This window comes from Merops nubicus, unplaced genomic scaffold, assembly GCF_000691845.1.
Source record: "Merops nubicus isolate BGI_N331 unplaced genomic scaffold, ASM69184v1 scaffold11624, whole genome shotgun sequence".
Classification (NCBI taxonomy): domain Eukaryota; kingdom Metazoa; phylum Chordata; class Aves; order Coraciiformes; family Meropidae; genus Merops; species Merops nubicus.
The window spans coordinates 1174-23075 of NW_008603644.1; the positions used below are offsets into that span (position 1 = coordinate 1174).

General features: G+C 42.8%; 1 protein-coding gene across 1 annotated transcript; it reads left to right on the forward strand.

Annotated features, from left to right (window-relative positions):
• The first annotated feature begins 14583 nt into the window (after positions 1 to 14583).
• Positions 14584 to 21443, forward strand: FAM131B (family with sequence similarity 131, member B). The gene is made up of 7 exons (XM_008938743.1): positions 14584 to 14688; positions 16157 to 16192; positions 18829 to 18922; positions 19506 to 19703; positions 20028 to 20171; positions 20590 to 20766; positions 20860 to 21443. The coding sequence occupies exons 1-7, from the start codon at positions 14635 to 14637 to the stop codon at positions 21132 to 21134; spliced, it is 978 nt and encodes a 325-aa protein (XP_008936991.1). The 5' UTR covers positions 14584 to 14634; the 3' UTR covers positions 21135 to 21443.
• Positions 21444 to 21902: the final 459 nt, after the last annotated feature.

A 21902-nucleotide genomic window follows, 5' to 3' on the forward strand; every position in this document is an offset into this window, starting at 1 on the left:
CTACAAGTACCATTCCCATACCTATAGATAGATAAGAATATATATATATTTTATATATTCATAAATGTCATATGGGTATGTGGGCATAGATGGAAATATAAAACACCATCTGTATATTAAAGTGATGATGGAATAATGATAATTGGAAATTCAATTTCTCTGCTAGTTGCACTCAAATATAGACCTTAATGGTACAGATATTGGGCTTTCCATGCTATAGTGACTTTTGGTTTATGCAATATATGCTTATTCGAGGTGGTGAGAGCACAGTGGACATTAGAGACCTATTTATATGATTATCTGAGGATTTTTCCTTGACTTCGGGTTATGGAGGTGTGTGTTAAGGGGGATTGCACTGCTGTGATTCTGATCTCTATGGGAGTCAGATGGAAATGTAGCAATCGTAATTGATGCCTGCTTCATGTTAAACTTTTACACTGTTTTACTTCAGTAAGGGATTCATCTGTTTCAAGTTGTAGAGGTTTGACTGGGTGAAGGTGGGATCCTTGATTTTTACTTGGACTCCTCCACCTAAGGATGTTTGTTCAGAACATTTCATATTTGGCTGCCTAGATTTTTCACTCCAGCCTTCCTGGAGTTACTGGGAGGATTCTTCAGACCTGTTTTGGGAAATGAGTGCTTTTAAGTGCTAGGTCTGAGCTCTAGGATGTGGTTGGAAACTAACACTCTAGCATGGGTAGAGCTTTGTGTTCTTGTTGTATAATATATCTGGTTAGATTTTTTCAAAATTAGTTAAACACACAGGCTCTGTATTGACTCTCCAAAACCAGGTAGATCCTGGAGATAGAAGAGGGCCAGTACACCTGTATTGTTTTTAACTTGGAATTTACATGTAACAGATTTTGAACTCAGAATTTGGGAGGTTTTAATTAGTGATAGAGAGCTTGTAATCGGTCCCATCTAGTTTATTCACCACACAAGGGCCAGTGCAGGATTGTGCCTTGAGCTTGCTCCAGGCCTTTTTCCATTCCAGTTTTGAGCAAGCCACATGATTTCTCCATCTCCCTCAGGGTTGTTTTACTATGAGCTAGTTAGATGTCATAGTTTGCACATGTTTAGTGATGTGCAACTTTACATTTTCTTTCCTAAATATGACTTTTTCTGGCTATTTCACCCTGGGGAAAGGTAATTGAGAGGGTCATAACAGAGCAGCTGCATATGTGTAAAATTGACTCGGAGTCATAGAATATCTTTCAATCTTACAGAGGATGCCAGAAATCACAATAGCAATGATCAGATTAGGATTTCCTAGGATATAAAAAAAAAATCTGAAAAATGAGCTTAAAAGGCTAGACTGACACCAAATCACCTTCTCCACAAAGGTACCCACTCACACCTCAGTGTCCTACATGTGCTTTGTGTTACACGGCGTGATAGGAATTGCACAATGAGCATTGCAGGTGGCTTCTGCCTCTGATAATAGCTACAAGTCAGGTCTATATATTGGTGATAATTACCCCATCATAGTTCTCAGAGAGCTGCCTAGTGACTCTTGTCACAGCTGGGACTCAATTTCAGTGAACGTAGAGCAAGGTTTTTCACTGGGGTTGCTGGGTAGTTAAGGCTGAAAAATGCGGCTGGAACTTGTAGATACATGAGTGCTGACTAAATGCAAAGATCAGTCTGATTACTATCAATAATTGAATTAGCCCAATTTAAGATTTCAGGCCTGCGTAGATGTATGAATGCATTGCAAGTGGACCTTTGACCACAGCGTAGACATCTCCTAATATTGGCTGATTGACTAGTGTGACAAGATCTCTCTTAATTCCTTGAATGCATTTGAATGGGTAGAAAGCTCAAGCCTATTAAGCTCAAGATTGCTCTCTTTTTTTTTTTGTGGTATTCTCTCATATCTTTCCACAGAAGCAACAAACACATTTTGGGAAGCGACATAAGATGGTGGAAAAATATTCCAAGACATTAAAAATTAGTAGTACTTTTGGAGTAGGGGGGAAGAGAAAATAGAAGTGCTCATACTGGTTATCAAGAAAAACTTTTTGACCCTGGGGAGTGTCAAGTATTGGAAGGAATTTCCCAGAGAGGTTGTCCAGTGCCCATTCTTTGAGGGTTCTCAAAGACCAGACTGGATAAAGCCCTGAGTAACCTGGTCTAACCTCATAGCTGACTCTGCTTTGAGTGGGAGTTTGGACTTCAAGAAGTGCCTTCTTGCCTGTGATTCTGTGCTTATGATCTAAAGCCTGGAGTGGCTGCCTTTATGAGTTAGGTTTAGACCCATTGCTTTAGTTCTGTTCTGCCAGAGGACTCCAGGTCTTCTACGTGTCATTAGTATACTCCTGTACCTTTCCCCCATCGCTACTTTCCTTTAAGTACTGAGAGTACCACGTGCCCCAAACTCCCTCACCATAATAACCCCAGCTGTCAGGTGAAGTCCTCCCCATGTTCTTCTGGTCTGGTAATTTTTTCAAGCAGCAGCTCAAGTGATAGCTGGCTTAGGCTCAGGTAGGCACTGGCCATACAGAATGGAAAAGGCAGTGCTCTTCATTTTTCAGTTTCTGGGTCAAATCTGACCTGCCAAAATCAGCTACCTGGCTTGCTGGACTCCCCTCTGCAAGGCATGGTCAGTGTACTGTCAGAGGGAGGAGTACATACTTTCTATGTTGCTTTCTCATTAGATGTGCTATACTAAGTGTGAATTAATGGCTCATAGCATCCTCAGTAGGAGAAATAGAGCCAAAGACCACCCAGTTCTAATCCAGCCACTTTAGATTCAGCAGAGTGGGGGCAGGATAGCAGACGGACAGGCAAGGGCATAAGCAGCTGGAGCAGTCAGTGAGAACAGCCCTGGAGCAGTCAGTGAGAACACCCCCTTCATTTTTCTCTGTACTCATCCCCTAAAAGATTGGAAGGTGTGTGGAGTGAGATCTGATAGGGAAAGTGTAGCCTGGGCACTTGGAGTGTGAAAAAGGGAGATGTCTGAAAAAGGGAGACATCCAGTCTGCATACATATATGTACTTTATATCAAGAGATCCACTGTCCTGTTCCTCCCTCCCTTTCAAGATAAAAGTGAGTCAGTGGAAAGAAGTGTTGAGAGGGAGGAGCCTCGGAGAGGGAATGGTAATGCAGAAGGAAACTGAATCAGGGCATTAGGGATTGCCATTCATTTACTGGCATGGACACAGGTACACAGTAGAACTGATGATCTCTGAGACCCCTCCCTCTGTTGTCAGTGTTAGGAAATAGGGTAGTGCTTTCAAGGTTGTTGTAGGAGAGGGCTAACAAGTGGCATGATTGCATAAGTCTAGATTTTTAAGGAAATCATACTAAAATGCATGTGCAAGTTAAGTGTATCGGTGGTGGTTTGTTCTTTTTTTTTGTGGACAACACAACAGGTATAATTTGGGAACTCTTAAGGGCAGTAATACGAGAGAATTCTAAGAGAAATTACAAAAGAGCTGATGGGAAAATGGAAGTAATGAATAGTATTTCATTGACATTATGGAGCTAGGAGCCTGACTTCTATAGACTGATGTGTATTGAAGCAGAAAGAACTAATCAGTAAATATTTTAGGACTGTTTTCTTGGGGGCAAGTAGCAGAAAAATAGTTTTCAGCTCATTTAATAAGGGTATGCTCTCACAACATGACATGCAAACAACCATGACTTCAGACTGTAAAAACAGCCAATTCAAGGTAACTTGTGCTCAAGACTTTTTAAGCAGCTGGATAAAAGGTCAAAACTTTATTTCAATAAGTCTTGAAATAGTGAGGAAGATCTGAAAGTAAAAAGTTGGGGTTTTATCACAACTTTAAAGGTTCTCTGAAATGATCTAGGTACTTAATATTGTCAATCTGATAAAATTCCCAATAAAATAGTAGGAGGACAATATGCCAGTCAGAATGGGCTTATGCAAAACAGATCCTGTCAAGCTAACTTAATTTCATGACTTCTATGAAACTTGCTGCAGCCAAGTACTTCTGTGATAAAAGTACCTGTACCTACAGTCATGGGAATGGATCTAAAATACTGGAGTCATAAAAGAGAAAAACACTAATTAGTCAGCAACCAACTTAACACCACATGATTCTTTGACTAATAATATATGAATACAGTACATTTTAGATGCATCAAAATTCAATGTATAGCAAAATAATAACAAAGAAAGAATAATCATTGAAAAGATTGTGTTTCTTATGTGATCCCACATTTCTTAATACAGTTGTGGGTACTGTATGATTTTAACATATTGCTCAAAATCCTGAGGGAGATCTAAAATACTGATAAACTTGGTAGGATCTAGAGAGACCAGCTAAAAATTAAAAAAAAAAAAGGAAAAGTCTCTGATGAATACCAATCTGATTAATTTGGTGTACTGAATCTTGACAGACAGTGTGTGTTTCAGGCTAACCAGGTATGAGTTCATATATCTGGTGACAGAGTGTGAACAGGACCAGACCTCTATGTTAGAATGCAGTCACACTGGAAAAGGTTGTAGATATCTGAACAGATCATCAGATCAACAGCTACTATTGTGATGCTGCTGCCAAAGAAGCTGTTGTGGTTATTTGATCTCTTAAGAGCTGAATATTGAACAGAAGGAGAGAAGGTTACATTTTCTCTGCATTTGGGCACTTGTGAAAACAGTATTTTTAATTTACTTTGTCTAATTCTATTATTATCACTTTGAGAAGTACTGCAAAACTGAAGAATGGCCAGAAAATAAACATGCAGCCATAAATAAAAACTTACAGAAGTGACTTGATGACAGTCTCTAAGTGTTTGAGTGAAGAAAAAAAACTCTTAAAACCATCTGACTCTTCAACCTGGCAGAAAACAGTTAAGATGAGAAAGATGAGATGTAAAGGTGGCATATACATTCAGATTGGAAATGCAAAAAATCGAATGCTGAAAATACTTAACTATTGAAATAATTTACTAAGAGTTGTATTGAGTCCTCTGTCACCTGAACACAGAAAAATCAAGATTTTAAAAAACATAATGCTTTAGTTCAAGCACAGCAACAGGAAGTGTAATTAACAAGTGGAATAACCTTAGCTTCTCATTTTATGGAGGTCAGATTAGATGATCATGATGTTTCTCTGTGAGTTTAATCCACAAATTCTCAAGATGTGGTTGATATCCACAGATGCTGCTCGGACATGGCTTAGGGGGTAAGTTTCAGTGCAGTTTCCTTACAAAATTTGAGGAAAATAGTTTGGCAAGCCAAATGGCTGTCATGTTCCATGTGGGAAAAATAGTTTTAAGGAATAAACTGACCATTTACAGTCACTAGCCAGGATGGTGGCAGGAAGTTGTGGCAGCCAGAGGAAGATCAAAGATGCTGTGAAGGCAGGAGACTCAGTAGTAACAGGGACAGTCTACATGTAGGCTGGCAAATCAAATGTTTACCTCAGGAGCTACTCAAAGAGCCTGTAAAAGACAAGTAACTTGCCTTGTGCAATGATTAGGAGGGCTTTGTGCATGATGTTACCACTAAAGAGGCTTCAGGTGACTCAAAATGATTAAGATCATAGCAGAACACCACCACCACCTTGCCAACCCCAATCTGAAAAAAAAACTGAGAACAATTTTGGATCTGTTCATTGTGGAGGAAGTTGTGGAATTTTATGCTATGGAACTTTTCCTTGTGGGGATGCACCGGAAGATCAGCTTCAAATCAAAGCCTCAGTAAATGAGTTTGTAGAGCAGCTAGACAGAAGAGTTATAAGTCATTAGGTGGTATTCCTGCAAGACTTCTGGAGAAATTTGAGGCTGAAAGAGTTGAACTACTGATTATGATTTGTAATCCCTTCCAATTATTTTCGTACAAGAAGACTGGAAGGTACCTAATGTGATGCCAGTTTTTAAAATGATTTTGTCATCTAGGAAACTATAGGCTAGTAAACAAGACATGCCTAGCAGGCAAGCTAATAAACATTACTCTAAAGAGAAGAATTAATGCATGCTTGGAAAAATAAGATATACTGAAGAAGTATTGACACTACTGTTGTTAAGGGCTGTCACACCTTGTAAGTCTTAGAAGGCATCAACAAGCATATTGACAAAAGAGGTCCCATATATATAGCTATAGTCTGCTGGGGTTTGCAAAGCACATTTGTAAAGGTCATTCACCCCAGGCTGTTAAAGACATGAATGTGCTGTTAAATCAAAAGGAAGTTCATGAAATTATTAAGTAATTACGTAAAGATAGGAAACGAGGATTAGCATGAAATTGCCAGTTTTCACAGGGATGTTTTTTCAGATATATGGCTATCCACGAATGATATGAAAAAAGGAGGTGAACAGTGAGGTAACAACGTGTAATAATGACAGTAATCATTTGGGGGAGCAAACAAAAAGCTGTATGCAGAGATTTGCAAAAGGATTTCACAGAGCTGAATGTAAGAATGAGTAGGTGTTAAAATTACGGGTGAAATTTGATGTGGATGAATGTAAAATGATGCACACAGGCAACGCAATTCTAGCATTACATTTGCAAAGATGGAGGTTCTGAGTTTACTATGTCCGTGCAAAAATGAGCTCTTGGGGTTATAATGAGTAGCTTAATTCTCAGTACCAGTAAAAATGCCAATCTAATGTTATTAATTAGGAAAAGAATAGAGAACAAAATGAGGAACAGCATTACGCTATGCATGAATCCATACTACACTCTTATTTTGAAGGTAATGTGTTGTCCTTGATTGTCCATTGCCATTTCAGAAAGGATATAATCAAATTGGAAAAGATTCAGAAAAGGGCAGTGAAGACAATCAAAGGTATGGTGTGGCTTATATATGAGGAGCTGTTTAAATAGATAGGAATTTCTCAAGTATGGAAAAAAAAGATGAGTAGGAAAATGATGATGGATATCTATAAAACCATGAATTTTGCGATATGTGCAGTACGGAGGAAATGAAAGAGGAAGAATATTTCATTATCTACTTCAAAACAGAATTTAGACATCAAATGAAACTAGTTTCAGACAAATAAAAGCTAGCACTTCTTCATATAACACAGAGTTTAGTTGTGGAACTCCTTGACATAGGATACTATGGGTACTATAAGTTTTCTTTGGTTTTAGAAGTGAACAGATGAACAGAAGAAAACTCTTTTGAAGATGACTTAAATACAGAGGCAACATCTCTGTCTTAGGAACTACTTGAGGTGTAAATTGTGGCAGGCTAGGACAAGTATTGTGGGAAAATATCACTACTGTTTCCCCTGTTCTTATACTCTTTCCTACACATCCACTCCCACTTTAAGGACAAGCTGATATTCATTCCAAACAAATACTAAATGCCTGCTTTCCCACTGCCCCCCAAAAGAAGAAGAGAGTGAAGAAAAACTAGAGAGGAAAAAAAAAAAAGACAATTACTAAAGTGGGGTTTGAGAGTGGAGGAGCAGAAAAAAAAAATAAGAAAAGAAAACAGGGTAAAGACGAACAGGCTAAATCCAGGCAAACCAGAGAGGAACAGTAAGTAGAGGACCCCTGTAATTTCCATGGTACCCAGGGACTGCTAGATACTGCCTAGCGATCCCCTGCCCAGAACAATAATAAAATAGCACTGCTAGTTGCTGGGACCTTGGGTTTTCCTCCTCCTGGAGCTGGAGAGAGATAGCTTGGTAAAGACTAACAGGCTAAATCCAGGCAAACAGGGAACCAGAGAGGAACAGTAAGTAGAGGACCCCTGTAATTTCCATGGTACCCAGGGACTGCTAGATACTGCCTAGCGATCCCCTGCCCAGAACAATAATAAAATAGCACTGCTAGTTGCTGGGACCTTGGGTTTTCCTCCTCCTGGAGCTGGAGAGAGATAGCTTAGTGAGAAGTGGGGAGGTGGATGACAAGTGTCCAGAATTTAATAGGTCTTGGGATGGGAACTGTACAAGTAGCAATGAAAGAAGTGCAGCGAGAATCTCAGTAACAGGTTCTGGAGGAGTCAGAAGACTGGCGTGCTGGACGTACAGAGGTGCCAGTCTCCCTCGGGGGGTTCTGTGAGTAAACTTTTGCCTTCTGTTTGATGGAGGATTTTTCCAGCTGATATTCCCAGTGGAATGACCTCAGAGTAGAAACTGGCCACCAGTGTTCTTCATCCTCTCCTGACAATGAGTGGTCCTACAACCATGTATCATGATTGAGTGTAAAATGGAGGAAGTCAAGCAATTGATGCATGAATATGTGGAGCTGTTCTCAAGGGGTCTCATCTGGTTGTTCACAGTTTACTGCAGTGGTGTATGAGTTGGACAGGGAGTCACAGGTCAAGGCGTCAGAGCTATCTCCATGGTGCTAGGTGTTGGAAGGGACTACCCTTCTGTGGCACGTCCCTGAGGTTGGAGATGGTGTTCTGCATTGTACACTAGGCAAGCTGTGTGAGTTTGACCCATCCTCATTGACCATAGTCCCAGTGTACCCCAGTTTTAGTGGAGGCGCAGGGATGATGCTTTCATGCAGTGATTAGGTTTCTGCCTGCACTTGGAGGTGAGTTTTGTTCAGCTGTGGCTCAACAGGGAGAATTCCCCTGGCTGATGATCATGAGGAACTAGATTGCTCCAGAGAGCTTCCAGGTTCTGAGGAGTGCCTCATAAACCATCTTCTTCGTGTTCAAGAAGGTCTTGCGATAAGACTCTACACCAGTGACCAACACTGGTGTAGAATGACAGACATCTCAGAGATGGTGGGGGAAGGCACATGCCAGCACAACCCAGGCCGGACTGCCTGAACCATAGGAGACCATCCAGAAATCCAGTATTTTCTCTTGGAGGCTGGTCAGTGTTGCAGGGATAGGGCACAGGGTACTGACACAGTATTGAAGCATGGTCAGGACTCCTTGGTTGATGATGACCAGAACCCTTCCTGAAGGAAAAGTTACTGCATCTTTTCTGACCACCTCTGCAGCTATTTGAACACCTTGACCTCTCTCTTGTCCCAGCTCATAGCTATAAAGTGGCCAATAGCACAGAGGTGGGCTCTCAGGGCAAAAGGCATGGAGTACAGCTGGGAGGTTGCTAGCTGCCTGTTTCCAAACACGTGGGAGACCTCTTGAACAAGTTGACTTAGGCAGAGAAAGATGCTATTGACGTGATTTGGTTGAGCCATGTGTGCCAGGTCTTCTGGATACCAGAGTGTGAGGAGTCATGCCAGTGGAATTTAATCCACTTGACTACACACAACGTTAGTTCTGTGAGCAGGAGGGCTGTCATGCCCCAATAGACAACACAGAGGAAGGACTCTTCAGTGCTGGAGCAGCAATGGCTGGAATGGGCCAGCCCTGACTCACTCCCCTTCTGAAGCCAGGAGGACTCTGTTGAGCTTGAACAAGCCCTCTGCAGTTGTAGACAGCTGCTGGAGAAACCCCATGAAGCAGGAGTTGAAAGTGGATGCCTTCAGGGTCCCCATAAAATAGCCATTACCTCTTCTATTAAGTACTTGGCTGGGGGACCAAGAGGAGAGGAGCTGAGGACAGACTGTCTCTTCGTGGTCTGGGGTCATACACAGCTTCCTGCTCTGGACTGGAACCATGTGGCACTGGTGTGCGTGGAGCACATACACCAGCAGAGATTTTAGCTACATTATAGCTTTTGCTGTAAACTGTTCCGAGGAGAAATACTATGCAGCAGTCCCTCCCTTTGCAGAGGTGTCATTTTTTTTGATGGAACTCTCATGCCTCTCTCTCCTGAGATGCACAGCTCTTCACTCCTGAGCGGCTCAGCCCAGCAGCCTTGGATGGACGGCCTGCAGTTTTGTTACTGGGTGTGTGGTGGATAGTTTTTGAGATCTCAGCCTGAGTAGGAAGGAGGTCTAATGAGTCCTGTGGTCAGTCATTGTGCACTTTTGCTCAGAAAATGGCAAATACAGAAATCAGTTACCCAGACAGGCTTGCCTGTGAAGACCTTCCTCCTTCTTGCTTCTGCTGTGGACCAACGTGAGGAGCAGTACCCTTTGCAAAGATGCAGGTGATGTGTTTTTGTCACCCCTCTTTTGGAAAAAACATGTCCAGTGATCCATCTCCCAAAGGAGCTGGGTCTGCAACCAGGCAGTGGTGTTCTAGACCTGAACTTTTTCCAGGGCACAGAGCTTGCCCTGCTGAATGAATTCCCACTGAATTCCTGAGAGCAGCCTGCCTCTCCAGCCTGAGAATATCCTGCTTGTTCTGGAACATTCCTCCACTGCCTTGATGCCATCATGTAGCTGTAGGAGAACTCGGCCCACAACTTCCTACTCTACCTTCTAGCACCTCTGGGACAAAGGAAAGGATAGCTTTTCTTTCATGTGTTGATCCAGAGTACTGGGAGGTTGCTATAAAGCTGATATTCTTTAACAGCTTGTTAATTTATTGGTAGGCCATCCTCATCCTGCAGGAGGAACAGGTCAGCAGTAGTGGTGCCAGTTGTACCAGCAGTGCTCTATATCAGCAAGTTGTGTAAGCAGAGCTGGGGTCCCCGTTGTACAGAGAAGCACTCTGCCCTCTGTGTCCCCTTCCCTCCTTGAACAGGGCCCTCGCTTGTGAAGATGAGGTTGTAACCTGCCATGGCAATGCTCAGCTGCATCTTCTTCCTAGGGCAATGAGTCTTCAGCAGGTGGCAAAGCTTGTCCCTCAGCACGATGGGTCTGATAAGTAAAGGACTCCACAGTTCTCCACGTGGTGTACTGCCCACACTGTCTGGGTGGGTCTCACTGGCAGAGGGTGTTGTCCTTTGCACCTCTGCAGGAGAGGATTGATGGGAAATAGCAGCTTCTTCAGGGCAAACAAAGGGAGGCCTTGAAGGCCATTTTCATGGCCTAGGGCATCACTGCCTCTGGAAAATCCCATACTTTGGGCTTTAGGGAGGGTGTTGAGAGGGTGGCAGCAGTCTCTGTGCCTCCTGGCTGGCTTTGATTGTTGCTGCTGCTTCAAAACTAGGTGCTGTCCACCCCACAGAGGGACCAAGAGCATCCCTGGGGTGAGAAAGGTGCATTCTGATCTTTTGGTTGACTCCTGGGGAGTATTTGGCGTGGTTCTTCCTCGCTGGTAGAGATAAAACTGGGATATAGATGCCAAAACTAATGGTATTTTTATGCTCTAGGACAGCGCCTAGGTGAAATGTTTGCCACAGAGATTAAAATTTAAACACATATGGAGAGCAACATAGGAAATTGCCTGCTGCGAATTATTTCTGTAATGTTGGCTATAGGCCAGCAAGAAAAGGCTGCTACCTTGGTGCATATTGACATTTTCATACTTAGTGTGCTGAACGAGGCCCGTGGGGACACATTCTCTGCACTTCAGAGAAGCAGTGAAGAATGAGGATAAACTCATCACCACTCTTCATGCTGGCTGATACTTGTTCTGCAAATGAGACAGAGCCTTGAGGTTTTTTTTTTCAAATTGTGTTCACTGGATGTGTTTCATTTTGCAGTACTTCCTTATCTTAAATGACATGAATGCTTCTCAGAACTGCCTGTGTCTAACATTAGGCTCCTTTTAATTGCAAGGACATGGTATGCAGTGGCCTTTAGTAGTGGTTTGAAAGCATTTCCAGTCAAGAAGAAAAATGTTGGTGTTGGAGCTTTGTTCATTAATTCTATTGCCTAAACAGCCCTAAAGAGGGACCTTCTTGCAGAAAGAGGCAGAATGGTCTGGAAAAGAATTTAGATTGCCCAAATCCAAAGCAAAGATCCTGAGAACAGCCCATCTGATTCCTATCTTACAGACATCTCAGAGCTGTGTTTTCATTTTTGATCAAAAATTTCAAAGACATCCTTTATCTAGGGTCCAAGACATTTCTCTGCCTTGATGAGCACCAGACTGTTCAGCCCTATCTCATCCATGAAAACAGACTTTTTTCTGTTCATCTTCCACAAGTGATTTTGTCTGTAGATGCCAACAGCAGCTAACTGATTTCTATGTTTCCTCATGCAGTACAAGCTAGAATACTTACACAGTTGTGTGACTAACTTGGGTTGATTGATTTCTATCTGGAGAGAATTAACCTGGGAGAATTTCAATGGTTCCATCTGAGGTTCACCTTAGGGACAATTCCCCTGACAGAGGTTTATTCATTTCCTTGATGTTGACCTTTTGTTCAGCTTTAAAAGGCTCTTTGTAAAGCATGCAGAGAAGGAAAAGTTTTCTGTAATTATACTATCCATCCATCAGTCCTTCCCAGTAGTTCCAACTGCTTTTATTTCAACCACATATGATAGGACATGACGATGCTGTGTTTGACAAGGATACTACACTCCTATGTGTATCATGAAAATTGATATCAGGGAGAGAGCAATTTAAAAACTGTTCATAATTGCTGCAATTACATTTGTTGTTTTCTTAGTTGTTCAGGGAAAAGAAGGGAATGGAAAAGAATAATTGAAACTTTTACTCTAAATATTGGTCTTTACCAACATTCATATTGGCTACCACTATTGAATGATAATGTTTCTACTCTGTGCTGGAAAGTCAAACTTGAGAAACAGAAGAAACATGTACATAGATGCTCATATATGCCAGTCACACAGATCAGAACTGACAGACACACTCAACACTCAAACAGCACCAACAGCCTCATCCTGCTCCTGTCTCTGGTTGAGCACGATAGAGATTCACTATGTGCAACATGGATCCCTCCTGTAGCAGGGCTACTCAGTCTGCCCAGTAGCTGGCCTTGGATCCCAGTCTTTCCAGTTGCTGGCAGCTGGCCACAGCAGCCCCCGAGGGCACGGCCATACTGCACTTGCTGGTACAGAGCCCTCACTCACAGATCCACACACAGAGAGCTCTGTGACGGGTGGCTCTGACTCCCCTGGTCCCTCTGGTAGCCAGCTCACTCTGTGGTCTTGCCCTCAGGGGCACAAAGGGGCACACATCTGGCACCCAGATCACTTTCACTTTGGCTAGTGATCATGCACTCACATGCTCTCACTCGCTCCAGTTGATTCCACTCACTCTAATCTCTCATATTCCTGGCACTTAGACCTGCATCACAACACGCATGCACACAGAACAGAGCATCCTTCATGCCAGGAAACAGTGAGAATCTGACAAGACAGGACAGACTGCACAAAATAAGTGCAAGGCATGGCCAGACAACCATACTGATAAGCAACTTGTTTACATGCTACCAGCCCCTTTTATTCATTTATCTATTTTCTCACATTTGTATCTCCCCACACCACCTCGATTGCACCCTTTCCCTGCTGTTGGTTCTTCCCCTAAACCACACATATCTAGTGCAATCCCCAAATGCTCTTTTCCTGCATCCCATAATGGGTCACATGCCCCTAGGCAGTAACCACTCTCCTCAGTTACTGCTTCTGCGGGTTTACATAGGTCTGTGGAGGAGAAATTTGCTATAAACAGTAGATAAAATGCTAAAAGCTAATGAAAATAGACCCATTCACATTCAGTGGCATTTGTTACAAATAGACTAGCTATTGCTGAATTGATCCCAGGAACAGATTGTTGTTTTGGGAGCTCTATTTCTTGCCAGGTTCCAAGAGGCTCAGGTTTAAGCACTACCACCTCTCCTCCATGACATGGGAGCTTGTAACAGAGTTTGAGGATGGCACAAAGGCAGAAGGCACAGTAAATTGTGAACTGGACAGAGCAGGACAGAGCAGTCACAGAACAGTCCTGATTGCTTGGCTGACTATTTTAAGTATGCTACTTTGCACTTAGTTTCACTTTTATTGCAACTTAATCTGAGTCAATAATCTTAATTTTTCTTTTTATAATTCAATTTTATAAATTCTATTTTATGCTACTAATATTTAATTTTACCTGAGCCTTTAAGCAGTAGTAAAATGCATCTGAGATCAAATGGCACAGAGTTTGCTGTTGAATGGATGACAATCCCAGAAAACTGTGCAAAGTGCACAGGGCTCTGAGTGAACAAACAGCTGAATGGGAGAATCTACTGTGAGGTTATGGCACAATGGGTTAATGTGTAGAGGAAGATAGCAAGTAGCTATTTTTAGCTTTACATACATTACTGTGTATGCTTTTTTCTCTACATTTCAAAGAACTCAAAAATTTAAGATGTCTTCTATAAAGAGACACAGATTTATTAAGGCAACTGGAAGAATGCTCTACAGCAAGAAGCCTAAAGATCTCAGTCTGTTTAATTTGTCAAGAAGAAGAGCAAGTGTATGGATAACTTTCCCGGAATGTAATAGCAGGTATTAAAAAGGTCTTTAATCTTGCAGAGAATGGCAAAGCAAGGGCACCAGCAGCTCTAAGCTGATGTCAGACCTATTCAAATTATAAAGGAGAAATGCCTTGTTAAGTGATGATGATTTGATATTAGAAGAGGATATCAAAAGAACTGTTTCTTTCTGTCACACACCATAACTTTATGATTTTTTTTCTGAGGAGCTGTGCTTTAGCCAAGCATACATTATGCTTGAGAAAAACACAACTGACTGGTCTTTATATGACAATAACTGTGTGAAATATAATAGTTGATGGTGTACAGGTGGCCTGATTAAAATTGGAAGGTTGGCTTTAAGGCTATTGTGGCCTTAAAATCAGTGATTCTCCTGCATGCTGAGCTGAGGTAGCCTGAGACTGCTAGAACAAGTTGTAGTGGCATTCAGAAGCCTGACTAGATGTGTTCCCGCAGGAAATGAGGTGATTGCAGTGGACTGGAAGGGACTGAAAGATGTGGACCAAATCAATATGGACAGCACCAGTTCACTGCATGGCAGCAGCTTCCATCGACCCTCCACTGAGGTGAGTACCTGTCCTAGACCCACTTTCCCAGAGGATTAGAAAGTTTCAGTTCTTTCTGAGTTCAGAAATGGGTGTTTGTGCATCACAGAGGTGTCATCTGGGAGAGGACCAGAATGCCAGTGTGCACCTGAGGATCAGGCTTTCATAACTGTGTGGTTTGATTTGCTTTGAATAGAGTTGAATCACTCCCTTCACAATATCCGTAGTGAGTAAGAATTTGCAAATGAAAGTGCTTTTAACCACTCGTGACTGGAGTGGAACAGAACATGGAAGAAACTGTGGCAGTTCTGACAAGCCCGTAGGTCTGCATTCCTTGAATATGGATTCACTGAAATGTCCAGTGCTATGTCTGTCCCAGCTTCTGCAGCACAGCTATAAAATCTTTTGAAGAAACACATTTGTGTCCATTTTGAGCTTTAGGAATGCATGCACTAGTAACTTCCTGCCAACTGATTTACCATGCACTATCTCAAGGGCTGGTTCATTTGCTGTCCTGAATTACTGCAGCTTCTGCAATCTTAGATACCTGAATTTGCAGCTCTGTAAGGTTCAGGGTATGCAGTCACGATTAGTGAAGAGGTTGAAGCTATTTTAAACACCAAATATTTGAGGAATCAAAAATAAAGTTCAGAAATAACTTTAATAACAGAAAATTTGCAAAACCTTACAAAATGCTGATGTATAGGTATTTTTAGTTCCTTATTATACCTTGCTGGCTTGGAATGGAACTTAAAGGAACTTGGAGTTTCATGGAATCCTGGCAGAAATTGTGAGGCCCAACCTTGCATGGCAAATTCCGTTAAATCAAATGCAAAGCTAAAAGTCAATGAGCATAAACTATACTTCAGTGAACATTCTGATTTATGTGAATGGATACCACAAGTGTAACTGATTCATCTACATTTTCCTGGGTGTCCATTTCCCTAAAACCAAGATGTTGAGAGGTGAGTCCTCCCAGCAGAAGGAAATGCACTATAAATTGGTACTGATATGGGAAATAGACCTAGTTTGTAAGGAGAAGGTGGGTCAGAATGGACAAACTGAAAAGACTGCAAGAGAAAATCATTTCAGCAGAAAATAAGTCTGTAACTTGCTATATTATGCTCAAAATACACAAGTAGTGCAGCTCCTCCTTGTGTTAGCCTCCAAGCGATGCAACCCCTGTTCAGAAGTGCCAGCCCTGCAACACGGCAAAGAGCTGTTAGAAGGGGGAGCCTTATGGAAAGGTGTTTGTTTTTCTCTCCCTTACTGGCTCTGTCATCCTGTTAGCTATTGTATTTGCAAACAGCGTGACACCTACAGATACCAGAATCAACAGCAGGGAATGAAAACAGCTTGAAAGACAAAAGTTTGTTTTTTTAACGTATCAGATAGAATAGTGGCTGTTGATGATGGCAAACTACTGGAGAGATGCAGGGCTGCTTGCAACTTGTTACATTAACATGATGTCCTTCTTTGCTTCCTTTAGCAAACCCGGACAGATTTCTCCTGGGATGGTATCAATGTGAGTATGTGCCACACTGCTGTTCAAATTCCTACTCATAGGCATCCTGGTAGACACCAGGTTTTGTTTGCCATTGGATACAAGTGGAGAGCAGAATGGAAACGTGACTGAAAGCCTTTAGTGCCACTGAAATTCTGTAATTGACTATGTTTCAAAGGATGGTGATGAGTTTTTGTTTGCCTGTGGGTCTTTTGCTGTCAGGCAGGTATTTAGATCTGCAGGTGTCTATTAAACTGCCTTTGTCCTCTTCATGACAAATGTGTGTCATTTCACATGTCCCATTTTTGAGATTTCTGGGCACTGCTGCATAAAGAAGGTGTATGTCCAACATTTCTTAAAAATCAGTAGTCTTTTATTAGAGCATCATTTGGTCTTCTCCAGGAGTATGGGAGAAATATATCGCTCATTTTCAGTTGCATACAGAAAAGAAGTATCTTCTTTTTTTTTTTTTTTTTTTTCTTAAAAAGTAAAAGAAATCTTAATAGGAGATGGTCAGTACCAGTTAATTTCAGTTAACAAGTGGAAGAATAAGCAAGCCAACATTTTAGTAACCCATGTTTCTTTTTGCTCTTAATACCTATGCCATGAAAAAATATGTCTGGTTGGTTGGTTTGTTTTTGTTTTTTCCACTAATGAAAAAGTAGGGTAAAACCAGCATTCTGAAAAGAGAATCATGCATATTGGTGTTACCAAATTATTTTTTCTGCTTGGGAAGCTTAAAAATGTGTTCACCTAAATTAGCTTGATAGTTTTTTACACTTTAGCTGACGGGATTAGAATCTACATTTTTGATAAGTACTTTCAACTGCATATACTTTCAGAAATTTTAAATGTGTGCCATTTTTTGGTTCTCTGTGGTTTGAATGCATTTGGGACACTGAATATAAAGGGGGCTTATATTTTTAACTAATATAAGTTTAGTTATTTTTAACTAATAAACTAATAACCCCTCACCCTACTGACATCTCTTTCATTGTGACACTTACAACTCAGGATCTTTTCCCTAGGCTCAGTTAGGGAAACATATTTTGCAGGAAAACAGTGGTGCCTGCAGCAACTGTCTAGAAAAAAATTGTAATTTTTTTTCCTCACTGCACCTCTGTCTAGCTGAAATCAAGGTACACAAAGTCATGTTTCTTTAAAGATAGTAGAAGACAATTTCCTTACTTGCAGTTTCCCTTTTCCCAACCCATTCTGAATCCATGGAACTCTTTCACAATGCAGCTCTTTCTCAGTGTAATTACATAAACCTTCTTTGGTATCAGAGATGCCTTATGAGTTTCCTTCCCATCCCATTACTTCCATCCTTCTTCAGCCTCAGTGGTAGAGACCTTCTGCAGTTTACTTTCTTTTCTGGACAATTTCCATGAGGTGGCTCACAGTGCAGCCCCTGGGCTGCATTGAAACAAATTAGTGGATACTGAACAGCAGAGCCCAGGCAAGGCACTGACCAGTGGGGGCATAGATGGACATTCTTCAGACAGCTTCATCACCAGAGGAACAAGGATCATGGACATCATGGAACAAGGGCTGTGTTCTCACTTTTTATTGTTCTTCTTCTGCTTTCTGATTTCTTCAGCTCACATTACACACAGACATTCCTGAGTCCAAAGTTACAGGATGCCTTAGCTGCTACATTTATACTCAGTTTCCAGAGAAACTCATCTCTCGTATTTTGGCAACTGACTGTGATTATATGCAGTTCAACATCTTTACAATGCCTTTGCCTCCAACTGTTTGACTGCCAAGTTACTGCTCTGCTCACCTTTTGTGAGGTTTGTGCCTATGACAAAATGCTAGCATCAGATCAGGATTTAAAATTTCCAGTGTCATGATCACCCCTTTGGAGTATCTTTGTGTTTGAAACACGCCAGACTCGTTTTTCAGAGAGGTTGAAGTGAAGAGCAGAAGCAATGCTTGCTTAACTCTTGTGACAATTAAGCCTCCTGTGCAATGCTTGGCTTCTCTGGAGAAACCTGATTAATTTGTCTTGATGTGATTGTGTTTTATGTTTGTGACTGCTGCCTTTCCCAGTAGTTTCCTGTCCTTGCTACTCAGGGACTGAGGATAATATACAGAAGAAAGTAAAGGGAATTAAGCAGACCTGTAGACCTCATTTCTTTATGAGTAGCTGTAGGTGCTTGAAACAGGATGCATCACAGTCATGTTCATTTTGTTAAGACTGTATGAGAAGAAATGAAAATGGAAAGTAACATATAAAAATTAGTATCTGTAATATGGTCCATATATGACACATTACTGTGTCTTGCCTATCACATTGTCAGCTCCCCATTGTAAGCTCCCTGAATTGTCCATCAGTCGTGTTCTGTGTCTCTAGCAGAGAGTTTGGAACAGTGCAGCATGTCTGTGGAGGACTGGCAGCAGCCAAAGGGAGGCTTACCACAGCCTGCTTCTGCCTCTCCCACTGCCTCGCTCCGTCCCAGAGCTATGCACTACCCAGTGCTGCTTACATAGCCTCTAAATTTTCCTTTCCTTCTTTTGTTCTTTTCCTTGTTGCTTGCTTCTGCTCCTCATCTTCTCCCTGCCTTATGAAATCTTTATACTGATTTCTTGCTTCAGTTCACTTCCTTTTCTCCTTCCTGTATATCATTTCTTCATATTCTCTGTCTTTTCAGCTCTCCATGGAAGATACGACCTCCATCCTCCCCAAGCTGAAACGCAACTCCAATGCTTATGGGATTGGGGCTTTGGCTAAGTCATCTTTCTCTGGTGAGGTCCTCAAAATTTGAGTTTATCCTTGGCAGTTTCTCTCCACAGGCCTTTGTGCCTCTTCCCATACTGCTCCTTTTTGACTTTTGCCCTTTTGAGGCCTTAAAGGAGTCTCCACCACCATGATTCTAGATAACGAAATCTCTTACCTGTTGCCCTTTCAAAGAACAGATTTTTCTTATTCCTGTTGGCTTCTCACCATGCACCCAGATGAGACATCTTCAATTGCTTCCCCTCAAACTGTCTTGGGTTTAACTCCTTTTTCTCTTTCTTAGTTTGTTCACTTCCAGGCTGCATCTTTTGTGCCCAGCTCTGTCCTAAATAGATTCCAGGCCAGGAAGGAGATGATCTTTCATGTTTGGGGTTTCCCTTTTTCCCCCCTTCTGAGAGCCAGTCCAAGGAAAGATGGAGAAACTTTCCTGGACAGTGGTACGGTGAAAGGTGGGAGACACTCAGCCCCAGGCCTGAGCCCTGCCAGGAAAGGAGGGGAGATTCTCCACTTCCAAGGGAGGTGAACAGCCTGACAGACAACCCTGGAGCTGTGTAATAGCCCCTCCTTGTTTTCTAATGTCTGGCCCCTTAGGGATTTCTCGCAGCATGAAGGACCACGTCACAAAGCCCACAGCTATGGGCCAGGGCCGTGTGGCACACATGATTGAGTGGCAGGGCTGGGGCAAAGCCAACAGCCAGCAGCAGCAGCACACGCACGAGACAGCCCGCAAAGACGCCGACGCCTACTCCGACCTGAGCGACGGAGAGAAGGAGGCCCGGTTCCTTGCAGGTAGGGATGACTTTGGGGCATGTGGATCTGATGGGTTGGGATGTTCCAGAGCAGAATCCCCAAGAGACCAAAGCGCGGGAACCTGAAAAACACACTCAGGAGAGCCTGTGGGTGGTTCAGATGGACAAAGGAGAGGGAGGCTGTGGTTGGAGTATTGCCAGTGCGATGCAAAATGGAAGGGATGGGGGCTAGTTGTGGGTGATGGGTGTTGCTGAGATTGGACAAGAGCGGGACAATGTGACCAAGAGATGCAGTTAAAGAGGGTAGTGAGAAGTTGAGACTTCCACACATCCCTGCTTCCCCTCCCTGTCTCCTCTGGCACAGGAGTGATGGAGCAGTTTGCTATTTCTGAGGCAACTCTAATGGCCTGGTCCTCCATGGATGGTGAGGATGTGAGTGTGAACTCAAATCAGGAGAATCCAGCAGGCAACTACTCTGAGAACTATCAGGAGCTAATGGAGAGCCAAGGTGAGCTCCATGTGCCTCTTGCTAATCTTGGAACAACCCTTTCCTGCTCTCGTTGTCTTGTTGCTGTCTTTCCCTCCACCGTGTTTTACACTGTAGCCTAAATTTTTGGGATTGGGATCTACTGGAGGCATCACCTATTTGTGGAGTTGTCCAAGGCATCTAATCTTACCACGGAGGCTCTAAAGGCCAGTTCCTTTGCCTTTTTTGTGCACAACCGTGGAAAGCTCTTGCAGTCAGTCGTGGGTATAATCGAGTTCATCCGCCTGTTGCCTCGAACTGCCTTTTCACCCTGCTCTGCTCCTCAGGATTTACCCACCCTGTGGAGTGCAGTGCCACGCAGAGGCACACAGCCTCTCTGAGTGAGCAGCTTGGCCCAGAAAGAATGTCTAACGGTGTCCTCTCCCTCCTTCACTTGCAGAGCACATGGCCCAGACGCAGTATGACAGCTGGCCTCATTCCTACGTCTCGCAGGGCATGTATTGCTTAGGTTCATCCGACGCCTGGGAGACCAGTGACCAGTCCCTCATTGCCTCCCCAGCAACTGGCTCCTACTTAGGCCAGAATTTTGATGAGTCCCAGACAAACCTTCAGGAAAGCATTTTGATTCAGAGCAGCCTTCTCCAGCAGCAACAGCTGCAGCAACAGCATCAGGAGCAGAACTTCATCCAGAGCACGGGGCTGGTTCATGTGTGGCCCCTACAGACTACTCAGGGTGGGAGTGGCGCTGAGTCCAGCACATACCTGGAGGACCACATGGAGGATGAAGGGAACCCACAGCTGGAGAAGGCTCCTCTCCTAAACAAGAAGCCCTCTCCAGAGGAGGATGATGCAGTGTGCCGGGACCTGGAATCACTGTCTCCTCGAGAGGAGATGGAACATGCTGCACTCAGCCGCAAAGTCTCAGACGTCACCTCCTCTGGGGTGCAGTCCTTTGATGAGGAAGAGGGAGAAACAAACAACTGATGCTTTCTGTGAAGTTCTCAGCACTGCTGAACAAAGAGGGGTGGTGAGGAATGAAATAACAGGGATTCTTCTCTCCAGCTCCCCATACTTCTGAGCAGACACACCTTCCGTTCCTGACATGTAATTATTTTTTTAAACAAGAGGAAAATCTCAAAGTGATTGACAAACAAAGACCTCTTCTTGCCCTCCACCATGGACAGATGTTTTTGATTTTCATTTCTCTGAGCAACACATGTGAGGTGCTTGGAGAGAACTGGATTGGTAAATCATTTCTAAATCTTTTTAATACAAAGTCTTGGCTGTGGATACAAACTCTTCTGGTACTGGGGATGTGGCTGATGAGATGGGCTTGGTATAGGGAACAGCTATGTGGCTAGAATCCATCTTGGCAGAATGGATGTTGCTCAGTGGACATGGTCCCCTTTGATAGAATGTAGGAATACAAGCTGGTTTAAAATGAAGATGTGGCTTTACAATGGCACTAGTATGGTGATTGTGGCTGATACAGAGGATAAGGCTGTTTTCGATATAGACTGTACTGAGAGGAAAGATTTGCTGTGTAACCAGACCCTCAGTAACACCTTGATATGAAGTTGTAGGCTCGATGGATACAAATGATGCTGCAGTACAGATGGTGTGGCTCTGTGGGCATGGAAGAATGGATGCAGATACAAATCTAATCCTGCTCTCAGATATTCATACTTTGGTCTCTTTTTGATCGTTCACTTATTTGTTTCTCTCTTTGACATTTCTGCCTTCCCAGGAGCT

What these genes read in the sequence shown, in the direction of transcription:
- FAM131B (XM_008938743.1), top strand. Translation starts at nt 14,635, where the DNA reads ATGGACAGCACCAGTTCACTGCATGGCAGCAGCTTCCATCGACCCTCC. An exon ending in GGCTAAGTCATCTTTCTCTG is followed by an intron (nt 18,923 to 19,505) that starts GTGAGGTCCTCA and finishes CTGGCCCCTTAG; the next exon opens with GGATTTCTCGCAGCATGAAG. An exon ending in CCAGACAAACCTTCAGGAAA is followed by an intron (nt 20,767 to 20,859) that starts GCATTTTGATTC and finishes GGCTGGTTCATG; the next exon opens with TGTGGCCCCTACAGACTACT.